The sequence below is a fragment of the Chrysochloris asiatica genome, unplaced genomic scaffold (assembly GCF_000296735.1).
Source record: "Chrysochloris asiatica unplaced genomic scaffold, ChrAsi1.0 scaffold00160, whole genome shotgun sequence".
NCBI lineage: Eukaryota > Metazoa > Chordata > Mammalia > Afrosoricida > Chrysochloridae > Chrysochloris > Chrysochloris asiatica.
In genome coordinates, this window is record NW_006408678.1 from 5,007,701 (window position 1) to 5,030,806 (window position 23,106).

The following is a 23,106-nucleotide window of genomic DNA, read 5'->3' on the forward strand; positions in this document are numbered from 1 at the left end:
TCACATGCTGCCTCTTGAAACGATTGAACATCAACCATTTCTTTTTGGTACAATCACCATGTGTATGCCTTCCATCTTCTTTTGATGCATTCTGCATTATCCAGTATTTCTGCTCACTAATATCTTGGAGTCCTGGTGTGGCACTGTGGGTTAATGCACTGAACTGCCAAGTTGATTTGAACTGCAAGGTCTGCGGTTCAAGCTCACCAGATGCTTCTCTGAAACACTGTATAAGGTTGCTATGAGTCAGAACCAACTCAATAGCACTTAACAACAACAACCATGTCTTGGTTGTCAATCTTTATGCGTGCCATTTCATTTTTGACAACTTCGAATTTTCCTAGATTCATACTTTGTATATTTCATGTTCGATTATTCATGGATGTTTGCAGCTGTTTCTCCTCATTTTGAGTGGTGCCCCATCAGCAAATGAAGGTCCTGAAAACTTTGCTTCATTTGCATCATCATGGTCAACTCTGCTTTGAGGATGCAGCTTTTCCCCAGTAGTATTTTGAGAGCCTCCCAATCTGAGGGCCTAATCTTCCAGCACTGTATCTGATAATGCTCTAGTACTTCTGAAACTATATCTGAGAATGTTTCATAAGGTTTTCAGTAGCTACTCAATCTTTTCTTCTTCCTAGCCTGTCTTAGTCTGGAACTCCCCTGAAACCTATCCACCAAGGTGACCTTGTTGGTATTTAAAATACTTGTGGTATAGCATCCAGCATAATAGTGACACACAAGCCACCATGAGAAGACTAAGTGACAGACAAGTTGTGGTAGATTATTATATTAACTTCCAAAGCGGTTTCCCTGTTCTCTTTCAATCTGTCCACTAAGGCCTGAGATGATTTGTTCATACTTCCTTTTGGCTTCTGGCTCTCCACTGCTGTCAGTGTGTAGTCAGTGTCTTAGCATTGTATATGAACGCTTTTATCAAGACTCAGTTTTCTTTCTCTAGCTTCATCTTTTGCTATTCTTCCACATTTTTCTCTCATGCAGACCACTTAAAGTTCCATGAATATTTCATTCCCTTTTTCCCTTTCAGTGTATTTGAATGTTTCCTTTTCTCAAAGTAGATCTCCGTTCCCCAAGTTTTTTGACCTAGTTTATTCGTTATTCTTCAAAAATCCACTTAGGTGTCGCCCCCTTAGGAAGTCCATGGGTGATTACAAGGGGAGGACTCACACTACATCTAACACTCCTTGGATGTGTCTCACCTAGCAAGTTTGAGGGTGTGCCATTGTCTATAAATGTTGAGACACCACCAAGGTGGTATCAAATTTCAGGGTAAAATGTCTTACAGAAAAGCTGCTCCTTGACTACAGCCTGGAGCCTGAATTCTGACCTCATAAGTTCAAGGAGCTCTGGTAGAATAGTGGTTGTGAATCGGTCTGTGAACTGCAAGGTCAGCAGTACGACACTACCAGCTGCTGTGCAGGAGAAAGCTGAGGCTTTCTGCTTCCATAATAATTTACAGCCTCAGAAACCCTGTACAGGGCCGCTATGAGTCGGAACCGACTCCATGGCACATTAACAGCAATAGCAACCTCATAAATTCATGCCATTGATCACCAGGCGCCGTGGTTAGAGTCAGGGTGACTCATTGTAACCAATTGACATGACTAGTAAACCAGCTCCAACTGCATTCAGCTAGAGATGATAAGGAGACCTTGCTAATAGAGGAGTTCTGGCCCTTTTGATATCATGTTTACTTAGACTTACGGAGCCTTAATTTGGGAGACAGTCTGAGGTGATGGAGGAAAAGAAAATGTGCCATTCAAAGGAAGAGTGTGCTTTTACCTATAATCTGAGTACCTATTAAACCTCCGCCAAGGACTTCCAGCATAGGCTGTTCTGTTTTCTCTTTTCTTTTAAAATATAAATGTACATGTTCTTTTTATTAGTAGCTAGTAAGAAATTCATATAACTGGGAGAAGAAATAGTTTAGATCTGTCTGCACTGAGCAAAGAACAGAATTCGTATTGGAAATTAGTACGGACCAGAAAATATGCTGTTATTTGGATGGTCTGTTTGGACAAAAATTTAGAATTTAAGAGTACAAAATTTTAAACTAAAGAAGCTTTAGAGGGTAAAGAATCTAGAAATTTTAATAGAAAAATAATTATCAAAGGAGTTTAGAGAGTCTATGAAACTGAAGAAAATGTCTATTAATTGTCAAATAGTATTTGTTGGATACTTCTGTCACCCTGAGGGTAGCTGTCCCACCTGGAAATGATGGCATGGCTGTCAGTGTTAGTGTTACCATTAATAGCCTTAACTTACCGGTTTCATAACTTTTTCACTTATAAGATGCTCTCATGTATATTGTCTTATTAGAGTCTTAAGGTGTCTTGAAATTTTTCTCTTTTCAATATCCTAAGAGAACTCATGTGTATTTTTTTCCTGTATTCTCATAGTATTCCAATTCAATATAGAATTTATTTTTAATTGAATGAGAATAGACAATAACAAGTATTGGCAAAGATGTACAGATATCTTTATACCCTGCTATTGAGAATATAAAAGGGTGCAGCTAGGTATTAGGCAGGTCTTCCAAAAATTAAGCATAGAATTACTATATGATCCAGCTAGGCCATTCCTTAATATCTACAAAAGAGAATTGAAAGCATACATCCCCTCAAAAACATATACACAAATGTAGCAGCATTATTTGTAATAGCCAAAAAGCACAAACTATAAAAATGTTTATCAACAGATAAACAGAAATCAAAATAGAGTATAGATTTACATTGAAATATTCAGCTATAAAAAAGTACTGGTAATATGGATGAACCCTGAAAACATATGCTAAGTTAAAAAAAAGCCAAGCACAAAGGTCACATTTATGTGACATTTCCAGATAGCTAAATCATAAACACGGATAGTAGATTAGTGGTTGCCAGGTGCTCGGGGTACTGACTGCTACACAGTTTCTTTTGAGGGAGGTGAAAATATTCTAAATGTAGATAATGGTGCTGGATGCCCAACTTGGTGACTATATTAAAAATCATTGAATTATACACGTTGAAATGGTTAACTTGGTGGTGTATGAAACCTTGGAGACTTCTCTCAGCTCCCCTAGCAGAGTTGATTCTTCTTTCTTATCATACCAGCAGAGGTACATATCACACACTATGTGACAATAATTGCTTAATTGTTCTGTTTCCTCCACTAAAATATCAGCTTCTCAGTATTCATATCTGTATACCCAGCACCTAACACAGTTACCAGCAAAATGTAGGTGCGTGATGGTGATAATAATGTGATAATATAATAGCAACAGTGTTGTTGTTGTTAGGTGCTGGTAAGTCACAACAGAGCAAAACACTCTGCCCAGTCCTGTACCGTCCTCAGAATCATTGCTATGTTTGAACCCATGATCGAAACTTATACAGCAGAAAAACAGGTTTGTATTTGAAAGCTAGAAAGCAAATGACATCATATTTGTCACAGGACAAATACGATATAGAAAAATGTAAGTTTCTCATTACTTAAGAGGCATGTGAATTCTGTTAATGGTAATGGAAACATTTGGAAATGAATAATAGTGTTGTTTTGTTATATGTGTCTTACATCAATTAAAAATGAATGATCCAAAAACAGGCCAGCCCATAATTTATGATAACTAGGAGTCCTGGTGTGGCATTGTGGGTTAGTGTGCTGGACTGCAGTGGCACTTTGAACTGCAAGGTCAGCAGCTCAAGCTCACCAGCTGTTTTTCAGAAACCTTATACAGGGTCACTATGGATAGAAACCAACTCGACGGCACTTCACAACAACAACAAGGCTAATAAATGCCAGTGAGTCAGTTCTGACTTATAGCAACCTTGTATAGAGTATCCAAGGAGCATCTGGTGAGTTTTAACTGCCGACATTGCTGTTCAAAACCGACCTTGTGGTCTAGTGCATATCCTACAATGCCACACTAGGAGTAGATAGTAGACTATATACTTTATTTTAGTAATTTTGTTGTTGTTGTTGTTAAGTGCCATTAAATTGGTTCCTATCCATAGCAACCCTTTATAGGGTTTCCAAGGAACAGCTGGTGAGCTTGAACCAACAACCTTGTGGTTCAAACCAACGTTTCAGTTCATTGCATTGCATTTGTAGCAAATAGTTTTATTGTTGAATGTCCTTAATCTTTACTAAGGATCTAGGGGCGCGAGGGAGAAACAATACCTGGTAGTTTTAACTTATTTAGACATTGCAACTATTATTATTTCTCCTTTCCTCTTAATTTCCCTTAAAGCATATTTTCCTTGCTTGATTTTCTGTTTTTGGTAAGACTAAATAGAGGCTGTGTTGCTGCTGTATTGATGAATTGATTTACTGGCACAAATACGATTAGGCCTATCTAGTTGATTGTTTTAATGACATTAAAATTACTTTTTTTTTTTTTAATAGCAAATTCATGTCAGGTTGGAGGTACTCATTCTCCCATGTCCTTCCTTGGACCCCAGTAACTGTGAAGACAGTGTTTTTACCAACTCAGTTGTGTAGTCCTCATATTTATGCTTATTCTCTAAAGAGAAGAAATGTGAGTGAAACATTCTGCAGATGTTACAAACCTGCTGAGACCCAGTGCTTTCTTCCTCCACACTGTTTCCATATTTCTGGTGACTCTTAAGAGCCATTCTTGAGGTCTCCTCCTCCTCTACATTTCTCCCTGCCTCTTTCTTAAACACCAGAGTTTTTCTTTCCTTTCCCTTTCTAGTTTTCCTTTTTGTGAATCTCATCCGCCTTTGGAGGCTGCAGGGACTTAGCCCTTGTCATGCCAGCCTCTATGGATCGCATCTCTGTCTATAGTTGGGTCTCCATGGTAAGAGAAGCAGAAAGTGCTGATGTAGCACACTATGTAGGCAAGACTGGCAAGGGCACCAGAACTGTAGCCTCTACAGGAATAGCACTTAATCCCCATGATGCTGAGGAAGCCAATGACAACGACGTTGTGGTGGAGAGCCGGAGACTCCCCTCGGTTAAGGATGGCAGACTTGGCAGAGTCATTTACTAAGATGAACTTAATTTACAGTTACTAAGTGCTTTTTTCAACTGGAAAACTTAAAAAAAAAAAAAAAAAAACTTTCCTTCTCTTTTAGGCGACCAGATGCTCCAGTGCCTGATGGTGAAGGAAGAAATGCAGAAGAGAGTTCAGATAGTGAATCTTCTTTTAGTGACTAAGTTTCATTTTGATAAGAAGTTCATATACATGTGTAGTTATATATTTACATTCTGTAATAGAGAGAACCTAAGCTCTAACTCATTGTCACAGAAACATCAAATGACCACATATCTACCATCAAGTTTCCCCTGTGTTAAAAAATAAAACATTTATTCACTGGCAGTGTATGTTGTTAACCAAAATTAAGAACCTTAAACTGAAAAATAAATAAACTAATTAAAGTACAATTAGTGTTTCAATACTAAAGTGTGAACTATATCAGAATGCAGTGAGTATTAAAATTAAGTCAATTTACTTTGAGTTTGACATAAATGTTGGTTCACTCACTCTAAGTAAGTGCATGTTGTTGTTGTTGTCAGGTGCCATCGAGTCGGAACCGACTCATAGAGACCTCATGCACAGCAGAATGAAACAATGTCCGATCCTCGGCCAACCTCACTACCGCTGCCCCACACTTGAGTCCACAAATACCTTTTTAACAACAATATAAAAAGTGATTATACACATAGACCTCACCAGATAAGTATCGCTAGTCACTGAAAACGCTAAGTAAGTGCATAGATTAGGTGAATCATTCAGTTTTTGTATGCAAATATTTTAGCATGGAAAGTATATATATTCGTAGCATGTGAATTGTTAAAGAGAACTCTAGCAGACAGTAAGACTGAATTGAACATTTCTGTGAAACCTTGAAAGTTTTATATTAATAATATTTATTAGCGTATTGAGCTTTTTTGCTTGTGACCATTAGTTCACATACATAATATTATCAGAGTCAGATATTTTTATTATCTTTATTATCAGGTAGAAATTGAACGTAGTTTCAGTATGGGTCAGGTGGGAAAACATCATTGTCATCAACTAACAACTATTTTATTACCTAAGCAGAAAAAAGTATTTAATTGGGCAAGTTTAAAATGTTCTTAACTCATCTTACAAATAATAATTCATAAATAATTACTTGCACATAGTTAAGAAAAGCTTCAAAAGCTTCTGTGAACAGTTCTCATTCCTTGTTGTTGTTAGGTTCCATTGAATCGGTTCAATGCACAACAGAATGAAACACTGTCTGGTCCTGGGCCATCATCACAATTGTAACACTTGACCCCAGTGCTGCTGCCATTGTGCCAATCCTCTTGTTGGGCCTCTTCCTCTTTCCTGTGACCCTACACTTTACCATTGTCTCTCCAGGGACTGGTCCCCTCCTGGCAGCATGTTCAAATTATAGACGAAGTGTGAGAAACTCTGACTTCTAAGGAGCATTCTGGCTGTACTTCTTTCAAGACAGATTTGTTTATTCTTCTTGCAATCTGTGGTACTTCCAATACTCTTCTCCAACACCATAACTCAAATGCAGTAATTCTTCCATACTCTTCCTCATTCAAGGACCTCTGGTACTGTAGTAGTTACGAATCAGGCTGTGAACTGCAAGGTCAGCAGTTCGAAACTACCAGCTGCTCCGCAGGAAAAAGATGAGGCTTTCTGCTCCCATAAAGATTTACAGCCTCAGAAACCCATTCAGGGTCGCTATGGGTTGGAACCGACTCCACAGCACTTAACAACAACAACTTTCTAATTCATTATTCAACTTTCACATGCTTATGAGGCTATTGAAAATACAATGGCTTGGGTGAGGTGTACCTTAGTCCTGAAACTGGTATCTTAGCTCTTGAACACTTTAAAGAGGCCTTGTGCAGCAGATTTGCCTAATGCAATATGTCCTTTGATTTCTTGACTCTGCTTCTATGAGTGTTGATTGTGTATCCACGCAAAAATGAAGTATTTGACAATTTCAATCTTTTCTCCATTTGTTATGCTGTTTTATAGTGGTTCAGTTGTGAGGATTGTTGTTTTCTTTACCCTGAGGTGCAGAACATACTGTAGGCTGTGGTCTTTGATCTTCATCAGTAATCCATTATTTTAAGTCCTTTTTGCTTCCAGCAAGCAAGGTTGTATCATCTGCATATTGCAGATTATTAATGAGTCTTCCTCCAATCCAGATGCCACGTTCTTCTTCATAGAATCCAGATTCTCAGATTATTTGTTCAGCATGCAGATTAAATAAGTATGGTGAAATGATAGGCTCCTGGCACACATGTTTCCTGATTTTAAACCATTCAGTGTCCCCTAGTTATGTTCGAACAACTGCCTTTTCATCTATGTCCAGGTTCCTTCTGAGCACAATGAAGTGTCTGGGATACCTATTCTTTGCAATGTTATGCGTAGCTTACTATGATCCAACTAAAAAGCCTTTGGATGCTCAGTAAAGCCCTTGGATAGTAAAAAACATCTTTCTGGTATTCTCTGTTTTCAGCCAGTGACAGCAGAAATTATGTATCCCTGAATGTGACTTGAATTTCTAGAAGTTCTCTGTCAATGTTCTGTTACTGCCATTTTTTAATTTTTTCATAAAAATTTTACTTGCATGTGATACTAATGATGTTGTTCTGTGATTTCTGCATTCTGTTGGGTCACCTCTCAATGGAATGGGCACAAATATGGATAAACTTCAATCAGTTGACCAGGTTCACATTCTTCCAAATTTCTTGGCATAAATGAGTGAATGCCTCCAGTGTTGCATCAGTTTGTTGAAACATTTAAATTTGTGTTCTGTCAATTCCTGGAGCCTTATTTTTCAGTGCCTTCTAGTGCAGCTTGGACTTCTTCCTTCAAATCGTCAGTTCTTGAATATCTGCTACCTCGAAATGTTTGAATACCAACCATTTCTTTTTGGTACAGTAACTCCGTGTAATCCTTATATCTTCTTTTGATGCTTTTTGCATCATTCATTGTTTTACCCATAGAATCCTTCAGTGTTTCAAGTCGAGGCTTGAAATTTTTCTTCAGTTCCCTCAGCCTGAGAAACACTGAATGTGTTTTTTTCTTTTTGGTCCCCTAATTCCAGGTCTTTGCACATTTTGTTATAATATCTGACTTTGTCTTCTTGAGCTGACTTTTGACATTTGCTGCTTTTCTCTTTTTCTCTTCCTCATTTCTTCCTTTTGCTTTAGCATCTTTATGCTAGAGAGCAAGTTTCATATTTTCTTCTAACATCCATTGTGGTCTTTTCTTTCTTTTGTGTGTTTCTAATGATCTTTTACTTTCCTCTTGTATGATGTTCTTCATGTCATTTCACAGCTCTTCTGGTCTTTGGTCATTAGTGTCTAGTACATCAAACTGGTTCTTAAAATGGCCTCTTAATTTATGGAGGATATGTTCAAGGTCATATTTTGGTTCTTGAGAATTTGTTTTAATTTTCTTTATCCTGAACTTACATATGAGCAATTGATGGTCTGTTCCACAGTTGACGTCAGGCCTTTTTTTGGTTAATGGTATTGAGTTTTTCTACCATCTTCTCTCACAGATACATTCAGCTTAATTCCTGTGAACTCCATCTGGTGAGGTCTATGTGTATAATCACTTTTTATATTGTTGTTAAAAAGGTATTTGCAATTAATAAGTTGTGTTGCACACTTCTCTCATGTGATCCCCAGCATCATTTCTGTCACCAAGACTGTATTTCCAATTACAGAATCCTTCATTTTTGTTTCTAACCTTCACATTCCATTCACCAGTAATTATTAATATATCGAGACTGCATGTTTGATCAGTTTCAGACTGAAGAAGTTGGTAGAATTCTTCAGTTTCATTATCACTGGCTTTACTGGTTGATATGTAAGTTTGAATAATAGTAATATTAACTGGACTTCGTTGTAGGTATATAGACATTATCCTACCACAGACAGTGTTGTTACTTCATGATAGATCTTGAAATGTTCTTTTTGAAGGTAAATATAATGCCATTCTTCTTGAATGTGTTTTCTTGGCCTTGTTGTTAACTACTATTGAGTTGGTGCCGACTCATAGCTACCCTGTGCAAAACAGAAAGAAACACTGCCTGGTCCTGAGCCAATCTCACAGTCGCTGCTACCCCTGAGCCCATTACTGCTGCCACTGTGCCAGTCCATCTCGTTAGGGGATCTTCCTCTTTCCTGGCATATTAAGCCATATAATTGTTAGATTCAAAATGACTAGTACCAGTACATTTCAGCTCACTAATGCCAGGGATATCAATCTTTATATGTTCCACTTCATTTTTTATAACTTCCAATTCTCCAAAATTCATACTTTGCACATTACATGTTCTATTTATTAATGGATGTTTGCTGTTTTTCCTCATTTTGAATTGTTCCCCATTAACAAATGAAGGTCCCAAAAGCTTTAATCCATTTACGTCATCATAGTCAACCCTACTTTGAGGAGTCAGCTCTTCCTCAGTTCATATTTTTGAGTACCTTCCAACTTGAGGGGCTTATCTTCCAGCACTATATTTGACAATGTTCTGATACTATTCATAATGTGTTCATCTTCAGCACTATATCTGACAATGTCCACTGCTACTTATAAGGTTTCCAGTAGCTAAATATTCAGAAGTAGCATGTCTTTCCTTCTTCCTAGTCTGTCCACCATGAGTGACCATGCTTATATTAAAGTACCAGTGCTATAACTTTCAGTATCAAAGCAACACACAAACTACCACAGTATGACAAAGTGACAGATAAATGGCGGGTAAGTTTCCTACGGCTGCCATAACAAAAGACCACAAAGTAGGTGGCCTTGAAGAACAAATTTCCTGTCTCACAGTTTTAGAGACTAGTTTAAATTCTGCGGGTCTGCAGGGCAATAGTCTTTTTCTGTGAGTTTTGAAGGAATATCCTTCCTTCTCTCAGTTTTTGGTAATCCCAAACTTTTCTTGATGTTTCTCAACTCATAGATATTTTTGTAAATGTAGTGCCATCCCCTTTTGTGTGTCTCTGTTTCTGTTATTCCCTTTTTAAAGATACCACTCAAATGCAAATATTCATTAACAGAGAACTTCCAGATGTTCAAACTGGTTTCCAAAGAGGATGTGGAATGAGGGATATCATTGCTGACGTCAGATGGATCTTGGTTGAAAGCAGAGAATACCAGAAAAATGTTTACCTGTGCTTTATTGAGTATACAAAGGCTTTCGATTGTATGAATAATGACAAGCTATGGACAACATTGCGAAGTGTGAGAATTCTGGAACACTTAATTGTGCTCATGAGGAACCGGTACATAACCAAGAGGCAGTTGTTTGAACAGAACATGGGAACACTGAATAGTCCAGTGCTTATCCTATAGCACCATACCAGGACACTCAGTCAGTCTTAATGGGAGAGAATCCAAGCTGTTGGACCCATGCATAGCCTCCACCTCTGCCTGCCACTATGATTACTCTGCTGATGATTTAAGCCATGAGTTAGTCAAGGACAAGGCTTGCTGATATCATCTGAAGAAATCATCGTATCTACCAAATGTTTGCCTCCTCTGGTGGTATAAAAATAGTATGGTGTCAGTGTCTGACCTCTAACTTCAAAAGAGAGAAGGAGAATCAAGAGCAGCCCAAACCTGATTTATCTACGGCAGAGGTCAGATATACCTCCTCAGTCCATCCTTTTACCAATTCTGACACTAATCATCCTTCTCACAGCATTCTCTGCTTCACTCCTGGTTTGATAGCTCCCCGCAGTGGCCACACAGAACTCAGATCATACTCCACATTTTGGAGTTTATGAGGAAAGTAAAAGGATACAACTCAGGATCAGAATTAACTTAGAAGTAACAAGAAAAGGAGACAGCAAGATGGAGGACTGGGCAGAAAGGCTGTCTGGACCCTCTATAACATAGATACAGAAAATCAGATGAACCAGATGCAGATGATAGTCCTGGAACTCGGAGCTTCAGATCAAGGAATAGAGAAGTGAATTCAATGCTTACTAGGGTAGAGAGCTGAGAAGATGTGGTTAAAAGGCAAAAGGAGAGACTAGTGACCCGTGCCAGTTGACCAGAAGAGGTGTAGCCATCTTGAACTTTTGTAAGTAGCTTTAGAGATAAGAAAACATATTGACATTGCATAAATGTACCTATGGCTCATGGAGATAAAGGTGTGACTTTTTCTTGTTCTCCACACTCCCCTGGTGACCAAAGGGGAGGCCAGCCCCCACCCATGTACACTCACAGAAAAGCTCCCACTCTTTTCAGAAGTTGTGAGCCCCATTAAAGGAGGAGGAGCTATATACTTACTTTAGTCATGTTTGGGTGGGCCCTGTCCCAAATCTGCAAAACAGGCCCTGTTCAGTCCTGGACTAACCCTCGCTAAGAGAAGCAGATGAACAGACATAAGGGGGAGAAAAAAAGATTGGTGATTTGTGCCAGCTAGCCAGGTGCAAATGTGGACACCTTGAACGATCACAGGCTACTTTGAAGGCAGGAGAGTAGGTGGTGCAGGGCATACTGCTTATTGGTGAAGACAAAGGTGCAAAATTTTTTTCTTGTACCTCCCCCTGTGATCAGAGGTGTGGCAGGCCTGTACCCACCTACACTCCCAGTGAAGCGCCTGCTCTCCGGGCTGTTGAAGTCACCTCACAATGTCTGGGAAGCTAGCACCATCAACCCCAGAACCTGGAATGAGGTGTGGCTGGTTCTCATCAGCCCTGGACTAGCAAGCAGGACCTCTCACCCATGGCTGCCCTCCTGATCCCCTAGCTGCTTTGGGTTCTGCACAAACAAATTACAGACTGGGTGTCCAGGACAGACAACACCTAGCCAGTCCTAAAGCAGGTCCTCCTTCTAGGGTTGAGTGTTACATCTCATCCCTAACACACCCATGAAGCCATGTTGTGAGGTCCTTGAATGGCAGGAGATCCCAGGATTTTCTTCTCTCTGGGTCTGGCACCTGCCCTGGTCTTTTCTTTCATTGTTTTTTTCTTCCTTGACTTTATCTCTCTTGCTTTGCATCTCCTCTTTCATTTCTTCTTCTTTTTTTTTTTCTGAATCTTTCTTTCTCAACCACTGCTGCTGCTTTTTCCCCCTTTTTTAATCTCTCTTTTTTTGTTGGTACTACTCTCTAGTCTCTTCCTCTTTTACTCATTCCTTTCCCCAGTCATGTTTATTTATTTTTTCATTTACTCTTTTATTATTTTATTTTCTTCTACCTTTTATCTCTCTTGTTTTTATATTCTTTTTCTAGCTGTTGCCTGCTTTTTAATAAAATTTTTTTTGTCTTAACTGTTATTTTTCCCCACTGTTGTTTCCTTGTTTGTTTTCCTTCTCTGTTGTATGTGTTTTCTCCTCTTGCTTCACATGACAGGAGACAGCAAACCTTACCCATACAGCCCACCACAGCCATACTCTGTACAACTCTACCCATTGGGCAACAGCCAATACCAGCTGCTATACACCAGTCCAATGACAACAACCAATATCAGCTAAATACACTCTGAACTGAACTGCAGGAACATCAAATAAAAAAAGGTGCAAAACCTCATCTAATCACACACACCAGGAGGCAGTAGTAAAAATGCAACACAACCACAATGTCTCAAAGGCAGCCAATGGAACAAGACAGACTAACACCAACAAGTGGCCAATAGTCAGAGCTGGAAAGCAATTTTGAGGATAAAGCATTGAAACTATCTGGAAAAAAAAATCAAGAAAATTATATTTGTTGTTGTTGTAAAGTGCCGTCAAGTCAATTCCGACTCATAATGACCCTGTATAGGGTTTCCAAGGAGTGACTGGTAAGCTTGAACCGCCAACCTTACAGTTCAAATGACTTTTCAGTCTGATGTATTAACCCATAGCACCACACCAGGACTCCTAGGTACTTCCAAATGATTGACAGAAAGGTCAATTTTATTTTTGTCCTTGGGTTATTTTCCTAAGGACAAAGTTGAGAAGGGATGGGAAGGTGGGTAGAATGAACTAGGAAGCACAGGAAGGAAGAGCGATAACTGTTGCTGCATGAAGGGGATTGCCATCATTGAGATGAAACAAAGTATATGATTTGTTGAATATAAAACTGATGATCTTGTCTATAAACCTTCGAATCACAATAAAAAGTAAAAAATAATAATAATCATATATTAAAAAAAAAAAAAAAAAAAGTAACAGGAACAACTCAGAGTATAGTTCTTAATCAGTAGAACTTCTCAAATGCTGACTCTGGGCCCAGATGGGGTCTTCTTGGACAACTACAACAACTCCCATTTCTGTGTTTCATCAGGTCCAGAGGCACCCTACTCTGTCAGCAAGCCTACTGCCTGAAGGTGATTACCTTTCTAGCTCCACAAAACCCACAGTGCTATCTCCTGATGGCCTTGTGGTTCTGTGGCTTTTAATGCCACAATTTCTCTACCTCTGCTTTTCACTATTGTCTCTTGCTGTCTTCCATGTTACAGCTCTTTAAAGTGGATCTTGGGTCTAGGGGGTTTGCAGCACAGAGACCCCAGATCCAAAAGGTGTGCTCTGCTCTTAGCTTTCTTTCTTGGTGTTCATAAGCCCTTCCATTCCACCTCTGGGATGGCTCATTTTAAGTCTAGTGGGATGGCAAAACTGACCAATCCTCTTGTTTGAGTCCCATATACCTTATTTGCATCAACCCAACACAAAGAGAATGCCACACACATTTACATTATTAGCAAGTTATTCAGTCCCCTTGGTGGGTCGCAGCACGTCTTTTTTCACTCTGTCATTTAGTGGGGATTTATAATTGCTATGACTCAGCATCTACCAGCAACAAATGAAGATTGTACCTCGGAGAGCCACATTAAGTAATTCCCTTGTATTGACATTCTATGACACAAAGATCTGCACACTTTATGCACATCCCATAGTTTTGTCCACATGCCTCATTGTCAAATATTTCTCCAGTCTTTCAGTCTTGCTCCCTCCATACCCCTGACCAACTATCCAAAGCAGGTGCCACTAAGATATAACAAATTTAAGCGTAAACATAGATCAAAAATCTGTTTACTCTTAATTGTGTTATATCTTTCTCAACCAACATGTACAATGCAGGGTACAGCTTTTAGCTCTGCTGTCAAGAAGATGTTTCCCTTACCACAAATCTTTAGGGCCTCTTCTGAGAGAAACTATAGTGTAGCAGGCTGCCATATTTGGCTTATACCAAATATCAAGCTAGTCCATCCATGAACAAGGGCCACCTTTGCCTCTTCTGTTGACTGGTATGCTAGTATTGAAAAAAATTAGACTCAATTTTCCACATAAATATACCTTGCCTGCCCGTTCTTCATGGAGCATTCTGCCTCACCCCTTAACTTTAGCTCAGCCATGTGTTTTACTTTGGGACAATGGAATATTAGCAAATGTGATTCAACTAGAGGCTTAAAAATTGCTTGGGTGATTGGTCTTGTCTTTTCTAATGCCTCCTCCATTAACACAAGAACTGGGATGATCCGATAGTAGATGAAAGATATGTGGAGCACAGTCAAGTTGCCATCAGTGAATTCCAAAAGGTGAACAAGCCCAACCAAGATCAGAAAATCTGCTTAGGCAATTTCCAACTGGCCTTAGATGTGTGAGAAATAAAGGCTCATTGTTGGTTTCATTAAGATATTTTTTTAAAAAACTCTTTATTATTAATTGAATGAAGGTTTACAGAGACCATCTGCTTTACATTCAATAAATCATACACTTTGTTTCATCTCATTGATTACAATCAACTCCATGCAATAATTTCCATTCTACCCTCTTTTCCATCCATTCTCAACTTTGTCCTTAGTTAAATATTGCCCTTTTGATCTTAAAGGATTGACGATTAAATAGTGAACACACATTACCAGTGTTGTTGTCTCCCCCTATACGTGACCTACTGCTTGTCTCAAAATTGGGCTACAAAGGTGAGTTCAGTTTGAGACCTGAAGATCATTAGTATATTTTTAGTTGTTTGTCATATAGCATTATTGTGGTAATCCGTAACTGACCATAACTTATCATAGGAAATGCTCCATGACAGCATAGGAGTAGATTGAAGGAGATGCATTAGTGTGTGAGAGGTAAGTGATAAGGGAATTTGTTTGTGGTCACATGTTTATGTAATTTACATGTTCCCTATGGATATGCACAGGCTTGATCTCAAATGTGCCACTCCATTCAATGGTGGATTGCTGCTATGACTGCCTGATCTTCTGGTTGTTGTTGTCTGATGGGTTCTGGCTCAGAGTTACCATATGCCTAACAGTCCTGCACTATCATCATAATTGTTGGTTGAGCCCATTTTTGCAGCCCCTGTGTCAATCCATCTCTTTAGGTCTCTTCCTCTTTTTCATTCACCCTCCACTTTACACAGCTCTTCAGGTCTTCAGTGATTAGTGTCTAATGCAGCATCTGTTCTTGAGAGGTCTAAATTCAGGTGGGATATGTTCAAGGTCAAATTTTAGTTTTCAAGGACTGGTTTTAATTTTCTTCAGCTTCAGCCTGAACTTACATATAAGCAATCGATGGTCTTGTCTGTTCCAGTCGGCCCCTAGCCTTGTTTTGGAGCTTTTCCACCATCTCTTTTCACAGATGTAGCTCTGGTAGCATAGTGGTTACGAGTTGGACTGTTAACCTCACAGTCAGCAGTTCGAAACTACCAGCAGCTCCACGGGAGAAAGATGAGGCTTTCTGCTCCCATAAAGATTTATAGCCTCAGAAACCCTGTACACTGTGGGTCAGAACCAACTTGATGGCACTTAACAACAACAGTCAGTTTGATGTCTGTGTATACCATCTGGTGAGGCCCATGTGCATAGTCATCTTTTATGTTGTTTAAAAACAGTATTTGCAATGAATTCGTTGTTCTTGCAAAATAACTATCATGCTGAAAGAACTTAAGAAAAAATTCAAGCCTTGGCTTGAATGAAATATTGATGGATTCTCTGGGCAAAATATTGAGTGATGCAGAAAGCATCAAAAGAAGATGGAAGGAATCCACAGAGTCACTATACCAAAAAGAACTATTTCTGATGTTCAACCATTTTAAGAGGTAGCATATGATCAATATCAATGGTACTGAAGGAAGAAGTTCAAGCAGCACTGAGGCTATTGGTGAAAAAAACCAAGGCTCCAAGAATTGATGGAATGAATACAGATTGAAACCTTTCAACAAACTGATGCAGTGTTACAAACACTCACTCATCTATGCCAAGAAATTTGGAAGACAGCTACCTGGTCAGCTGATTGGAAGAGATCCATATTTGTACCCAATCCAAAGACAGGGGACCCAACAGAATGCGAAAATCATCCAACAATATCATTAATATCACTGGAAAGTAAAATTTGGTTAAGATAATTAAAAAATGGTTGCAACAGTACATCAACAGGAAACTTACAGAAATTCAAGCCAGATTAAGACAAGGAACAAGGATATCACTGCTGACGTCAGATGCAACTTGGCTGAAAACAGAGAATACCAGTAAGATGTTTACTTGTGCTTTATTGGTTATGCAAAAGCTTTCAATTGTGTGGATCATGACAAAGTAAAGATAGCATTGGGAAAACTGAGTATTCCAGAACACAATTAAGTGCTTATGAGCAATGCTGAATGGTTAAAAATCACTAAAGTTGTGCTCCAGGGTCATTTCTCCATATTCTCTCAATTTGTATATGGAGCAAATACTCTGAGAAACTGGATTATATGAACAATGTGGCATCAGGATTGGAGGAAGACTCATGAACAGCCTGTGATATGCACACGATATAACCTTGCTTGCTGAAAGTGAGGAGGATTTAAGATTGAAATTGTCAAAGACTTCATTTTGTTTGGATTCACAATCAACACTCAGAAGCAGCAGGCAAGAAATCAAAGGACAAATGGCATTATATAAGTCTGCTGCGGAAGACCTCTTTAAAATGTTCAAGCGCAAAGATGTCACTATAAGGACTAAGGTGCACCTGATCCAAGCCATATAGTTTTCATTCTCCACATTTACATATGAAAGTTCAACAATGAATAAGGAAGACCATAGAAGAATCAATACATTTGCATTATGGTGTTTGAGAAGAATGTTAAAAGTATCATGGACTGTCAGAAGAACAAACAAAACTATGTTGGAAGATGTACAGTCAGAATGTACTTTAGAAGTCAATATAGCAAGACTTTGCCTCTTACATTTCTGATCTGTTACCAGTCCTTGGAGAAGGACGTCATGCTTGGTAAAGTGGAGGGTCAGTTCAAAAGAGGAATGCCCCAATGATATGGATTGGCACAGGGGCAGCAGCAGTGGGCTCTAATGTAGCAATTATAAGGATGGTGCGGAACTCGGCAATGTTTCGTTCTGTTATGCATACGATCATTAGGAATCAGAACCAGCTTGAAGGCACCTAACAAGAACAACAATATGTTCTGTGAACACTTTGGTAGACTTTTAGATAAGGGAGAAAGAGCTGCTTTGGCTAGCTTGGAGGGTTCAGAGAAAGCCAGGAAATCAAGCTGTCTTATCCCAGGTTTTATCCTTTCGGTATCAGGGCTCTGACTTTAGGAAAGGAGAGTTACTGAAGCTACAAATTTCATTTCCTTTGGAGCTCTTTCCTCCTTACAATTTAAATCTTAATTTTCATCCTGATCTAACTGGTTTACAATTAAATTACGGGCCTGATTTTCAGCACATCTACACTATGGTTTAGAACATTTGGTCTCTTTAAAACACTGACACAGGGGTTTTTTCCTTTCACATTGTATCCTAAATTGACAGTTGGCTGATCTGAGCCTGTCATTTTATTTTTTTCAGGGCTTCCAAGGCAGTTAACAAAGGCTAGACTATTCTATAATCCTTTGCCCTCATGCCATTCCAGTGGTGGCCTTATCAGACAACCCATTGCTTTACTTACCAGCAGCACCTCATTCCAATCTACCACCAGTGAGGTTCTTAAGAATTATTTAACTGATCCAATTGCAGAATCCCATCCTAAGAATCTGATTTTCAGAGTCACTCTTCATACTAACGTCTTAAGTTATGTTCCTTCTAAAGCAGACCCAGAGAAAAACACTTAATGTACTGATCATCTGTTTATGATATGAGAAAGTAGGAAGAAAGACAAGAGAGAAAATCCAATTCAAAGGTATGTTGTCAAGATTGCCATTGTGGCCACCTGGGGCTAGATTTCAGGACAAAACCTCCAGTTCCCCTAAAGGACTAGAGGCTGAACCATTTGTCCTCTAGCTCTGAACCCATTGGTTGGAGATACTATTTCCCCACACACTTGCACACAGGCATAGAAGGTTTTCATGGACCTGGAAAAGGTCAAAAGTGGAGAAATGGGATACGCACTGAGATGAGTTGCTGTCATTATTAAGTGAATCTTAAGATTGTGTGTGGCACTGCAGGATCAGCATTGGACTGCTAATCTCAAGGTCAGCAGTTCAAACCCACCAGCTGCTGCTTGGAAACCTCATACAGGATCGCTGTGAGTCAGGACCGACTCGACAGCACTTAACAGGAAGAAGAAGATTGTGTGGACATAGTCATTGCTGCTATGACTGAAATCCAAGGTAGGCCTTGGAGATATCATGCACCAACTATTGATACAACTACTTTCACAACACTGAATTCACCTGAACTTACCTTATTTGAAATATAGACTTTTCTTCTTAGCTATCAATACAAATTGGAATGCAAGTTACACTCAAAACTTCCAGAACCTCTTCATTTAGATTTTATTTTTAAAAATCAGTTAAGAATGAGCAAAGAACAAACAATGACAAAATCTGTATCTTTAGTGTTGTTCTCATTGTTAAGTGTCATTGATATGGGTCCAACTCAGCTGCCCTGTATAGGGTTTCCAAAGAGCAACTTATGAATTAGAACCTCCTAGCTTCTGGTTAGCAGTCCAGTGTTTATCCTACAGCACCACACCAGGAGTCCAAATATCTTTATAGTCGTTTGTAATTAAAACACAATTTTTAAATGTTTCCTTTTACACATACCCCATAGTTTTTCTGTGAAACTTTAATCAGAGCATGGCTACTGTTAAAGAATAAATTGTGTCCATGTGCTCTTGAAGAGTGCCCAAACAACATAGTGTTCAGTAAAATTGTTGTGTTTCTGATCAAGTTTTTCACCAAAACCAGCCTTATTTCCAGGACTCATTAGGTGCTTAAATTCCCAGTTTAATCATGTAGTTTAACATATCCTACAACAGTGCCAAGGTATCTTTTCAAAACCACTTGCTTTTACCTTTCTTGTTGGTACAGTTAGTATACAAAAGGACTGACACTGAAGAAAGTATCACTCTGATTTTGGACTAGATAGCTTAAACAAGAGACATTTATATTCCTTTGGAACTTGAAGAGTAAAATTTTTATTTTTGACTCCAACTTCCCTCTTCTGAACACAATATTACTTTAGCCTGTCAGCTTGCAAATAAATAAATTTGGAAAAAAGCTCAATTTACAATAGTTCCAAGTTATTTGCTAGGCATCTGTATATACTTATGTTCAAATTGATATAATTAAATTAAAACACTTTAGACACTTCATTTCACAGTTAACATTGCAAAAACATTTCTTTTGCAGTAAGTTCTAAGAATTGGGAAAAACAAAAATCATTTTTAAATCTGGAAGAATTCTTAGCAAATATCTAGTCTGCTGCTGCTGCTGCTTTGTTCCGTGGATTCAGTTCTGACTTATAGGGACCATGGATAGGATTTTTGAGGCTATAAATCTTTACGGGAGCTTAATGCTCATTTTTCTCCCATTGAGCTGCTGTTGGATTCAAACTGCTGAGCTTGTAGTTAGCATCCCAGTGCATAACCCACTATGCTACAGGGCTCCTTTGTATCTAGTCTACTTACTTTAATTTCACCAATTAGTAAATTGAGACCAAAGGAGTTTAATGACTCTTCCAAGAGATATAAGAAAGAAATTAGGTTTATTTATGAAAACAAAAATGCTTATTTTGCCAATAGTATTCTTACATTTTGAGCGCCTTTCAACCTGAGAGGCTCATTTTCTGGCACTATATCTGACAGTGTTTCTCTGCTATTCATAACGTTTTCAGTGACTAAATATTCGGAAGTAGTTTGTCATTCCTTCTTCCTAGTCTTTGTCTGGAAGCTCACCTGAAACCTGTCCACCATGGGTGACCCTGCTGGTATTTAAAATACCGATGGTATAGCTTTCAGAATCACAGCAACTCACAAGCCACCACAGTACAACAAACTGACAGACGAGTTAGGTATGAATTACATCTCAATGTAAAGAAAACAAAAATCCTCACCATTGGACCAATAAGCAATATTCTTATCAATGGAGAAAAGATTGCATCATTCTTCTTGGATCAACTATCAACACACATGGAAGCAGCAGTCAAGAAATCAAATGACATATTGCATTAGGCAAATCTACTGCACAAGACCTTTTTAAAGTGTTGAAGAGCAAAGATGTCAACTTGAAGACTAAGGTGCACCTGACCCAAGCAATGGTATTTTCAATAACCTCATATGCATGTGAAAGCTGGACAATAAATAAGGAAGACCACAGAAGAATTGATATATTTGAATTATGGTGTTGGTGGAGAATATTGAAAGTGCCATTGGCTGCTAAAAGAACCAACAGATCCATGTTGGAAGAAGTGCAGCCAGAGTGCTCCTTGGAGGCCAGGATGGCCAAACTTTGTCTCTCATACTTCAGACATACTGTCAGGAGGCACCAGTCACTGGAGAAGGATATTAAATTTGGTAAAGGTGGAGGGTCAGAGAAAAAGAAGAAGACCGCCCAATAAGATGGATTGGCCAAGTAGAAGCATCCATGGACTCAAGTGTGGCAACAATAGTGAGGTTGGCCCAGGATCGGGCAGTGTTTCGTTCTGCTGTGCATGTTTTCTATGTATGAGTCGGTACCAACACAATGTCACCTAACAACAACAACATTCTTATATTAAATGGTAATAATTTTAGCTATCCATATAAAAGCACGACTTAAAGTTTCAATATTGACATTTCACATTGTAATCTGTCAAGTGAATTTGTGGATTTTTAATACTTCTCTGAAAGGTAATCTAGTATTCATCTCTTATTCTTTGTTATTTCTTTAGAATTATGTGATGCTGTGGCAGTTAAGTAAAGCCACTCCTACTTTTTCTTAACCATCTTAGTTTCTACTTTGCTATACTTTCCTTCTGGTTTTAGAAATCAAATTTTAGAACATTCAGAGAAGCTGGCAGCATTGTTTTTAAACTGTCCCAATCTCCTCTGTAAACATATATAGAATACATGACAGAGAAACTAAAAACTTATGGGTGTCAGCTAAGAAAAACTTAGTATAATTTCCACAAGCCTTGAAATGCAAGCAGGAGAAAACAAACAAACAGCCTGAAGACTTGATTGGCATCAAGCATATAACAAAAAGGGAATAGAATAATGAAAAAGAATAATGTTTTTACAAACAGTAAATGCACACTAAAACATATACTCACCAAAAACTGAAAAATTAAAACTAATACTAATAAAAGGAAACAGAGAACAGATGGGACAAGTAGAAAATGGAGAACAAGATGAAATATTTAATTATATTCAGTAACCACAGTAAACATGAATGAGTTAAACACTTTGTTTAAAAGGCAGAGATTGTCAAATTATATAGAAAAATAAGCCCAATTATGTGCTGTGTATAGGAAACACACTAAATATAAAGACAGAAGCAGGTTAAAAATAAAAAGATGGAAAAGAATATAACATGCTAGCACTATTCAAGAGCAAGCTAGACTGCCTACACCCAAAAATAGTACCAGGGATAAAATAATTTCATAATGATACCAAAACTCAAAGTAAAACACTGCCATCAAGTTTATTCTGACTTATAACAATCCTGTATAGGGTTTCTGAGGCTATAAATCTTAACAGAAGCAGAAAATCTCCTGTTTATCTCATGAAATGGTTGGTGTGTTTGAACTGCAGACTTTGTGATTAGCAATCCATTGCTTATTCTATGGTAACACCAGGGTTCCTTTCATAATGATAGGGTGACCAATTAATTAAGTGAACATAATTCTAAACATTTATGCCCCTAGTAATAGAGCTACAAAAAATTAATAATAAAATTTTTACAAAAGAATGTCAAGGTTAAATTGGGGGGAAAATCTACAATTATATTCAGAGATTTTATTATTCATCTTTTAACAATTGATAGACCAACTAGAGATAAATTGAACAGGTATAGTAGACTTGAGCAAAACTATCAGCCAACTTGACCTGATTAATAGTTACAGAATACTTCACCCAACTGCTGCGGAATATACATTCTTCTTGATTGTATACTACTAAGGTCTAGCTTTACCAAGTTTTCTCTACTATCTTTACCAAGATAGACCTTAGTAGTATGGGCCATAAACATAGAATCCACAAAGAATTTGAAATCTCTTATTGTAGGGCCATAAAACAAGTATTAAGAAATTTTGAAGGATTCAAATCATGTTAAGAATATTCTCTGACCATAATGGAATAGAATTTGAAATCAACAACAAAAGGATCTCTGGAAAATCCCAAATATACACATTTCTAAATAATGTATGGGTCCAAGAAAAAATTAAAAGAGAAGTTAGAAAGTGGTTTGAAATGAGTTTAAATGAAAACACAATATATCAGAATTGGTGAGCTATGACTAAAACCATACATTGGTGAAATTTTATAATTCATCAATATTGGTTCATTAATGATAACAAATGGAGTCCTGTTTTGGTACTGAGGGTTGATGTGCAGAATGGCAAGGTTGATTTGAATTGCAAGGTTGGTGGTTCAAGCTCACCAGTTGCTCCTCAGAAACCCTATATATAGGTCACTATGAGCCAGAACTGATTCAAAGGCACTTAACAACAGCAATTATCACAAATATGCCCTACTAAACCTGGTGTGTCACTGTAGGATAAGCACTGAGCTGCTAACCTCAAAGTCAGCTGTTCTCAGAAACCTTATACATGGTAGCTATGAGTCCGAGCCATCTCGGCAGCACACAACAACAATGCAAAATGGTAATAATCAGGGAAGGTGCAGTATGCGGGAGTTAGGGTAGGCATATGGAGCTATGTTTTGTTGTTGTTGTTATGTGCTGTGGAGTCATTTCC

General features: G+C 38.3%; 1 protein-coding gene across 1 annotated transcript in view; it reads left to right on the plus strand.

Moving 5' to 3' along the window:
• Positions 1 to 5,323, plus strand: part of CCDC53 (coiled-coil domain containing 53) — a 64,576-nt gene extending 59,253 nt beyond the window's left edge. The window contains exon 7 of the mRNA XM_006871093.1: positions 5,100 to 5,323. Within this exon, the coding sequence (XP_006871155.1) occupies positions 5,100 to 5,181 (82 nt within the window). The 3' untranslated portion in view covers positions 5,182 to 5,323. The remainder of the gene's footprint in view (positions 1 to 5,099) is intronic.
• The last annotated feature ends 17,783 nt before the right edge of the window (positions 5,324 to 23,106 follow it).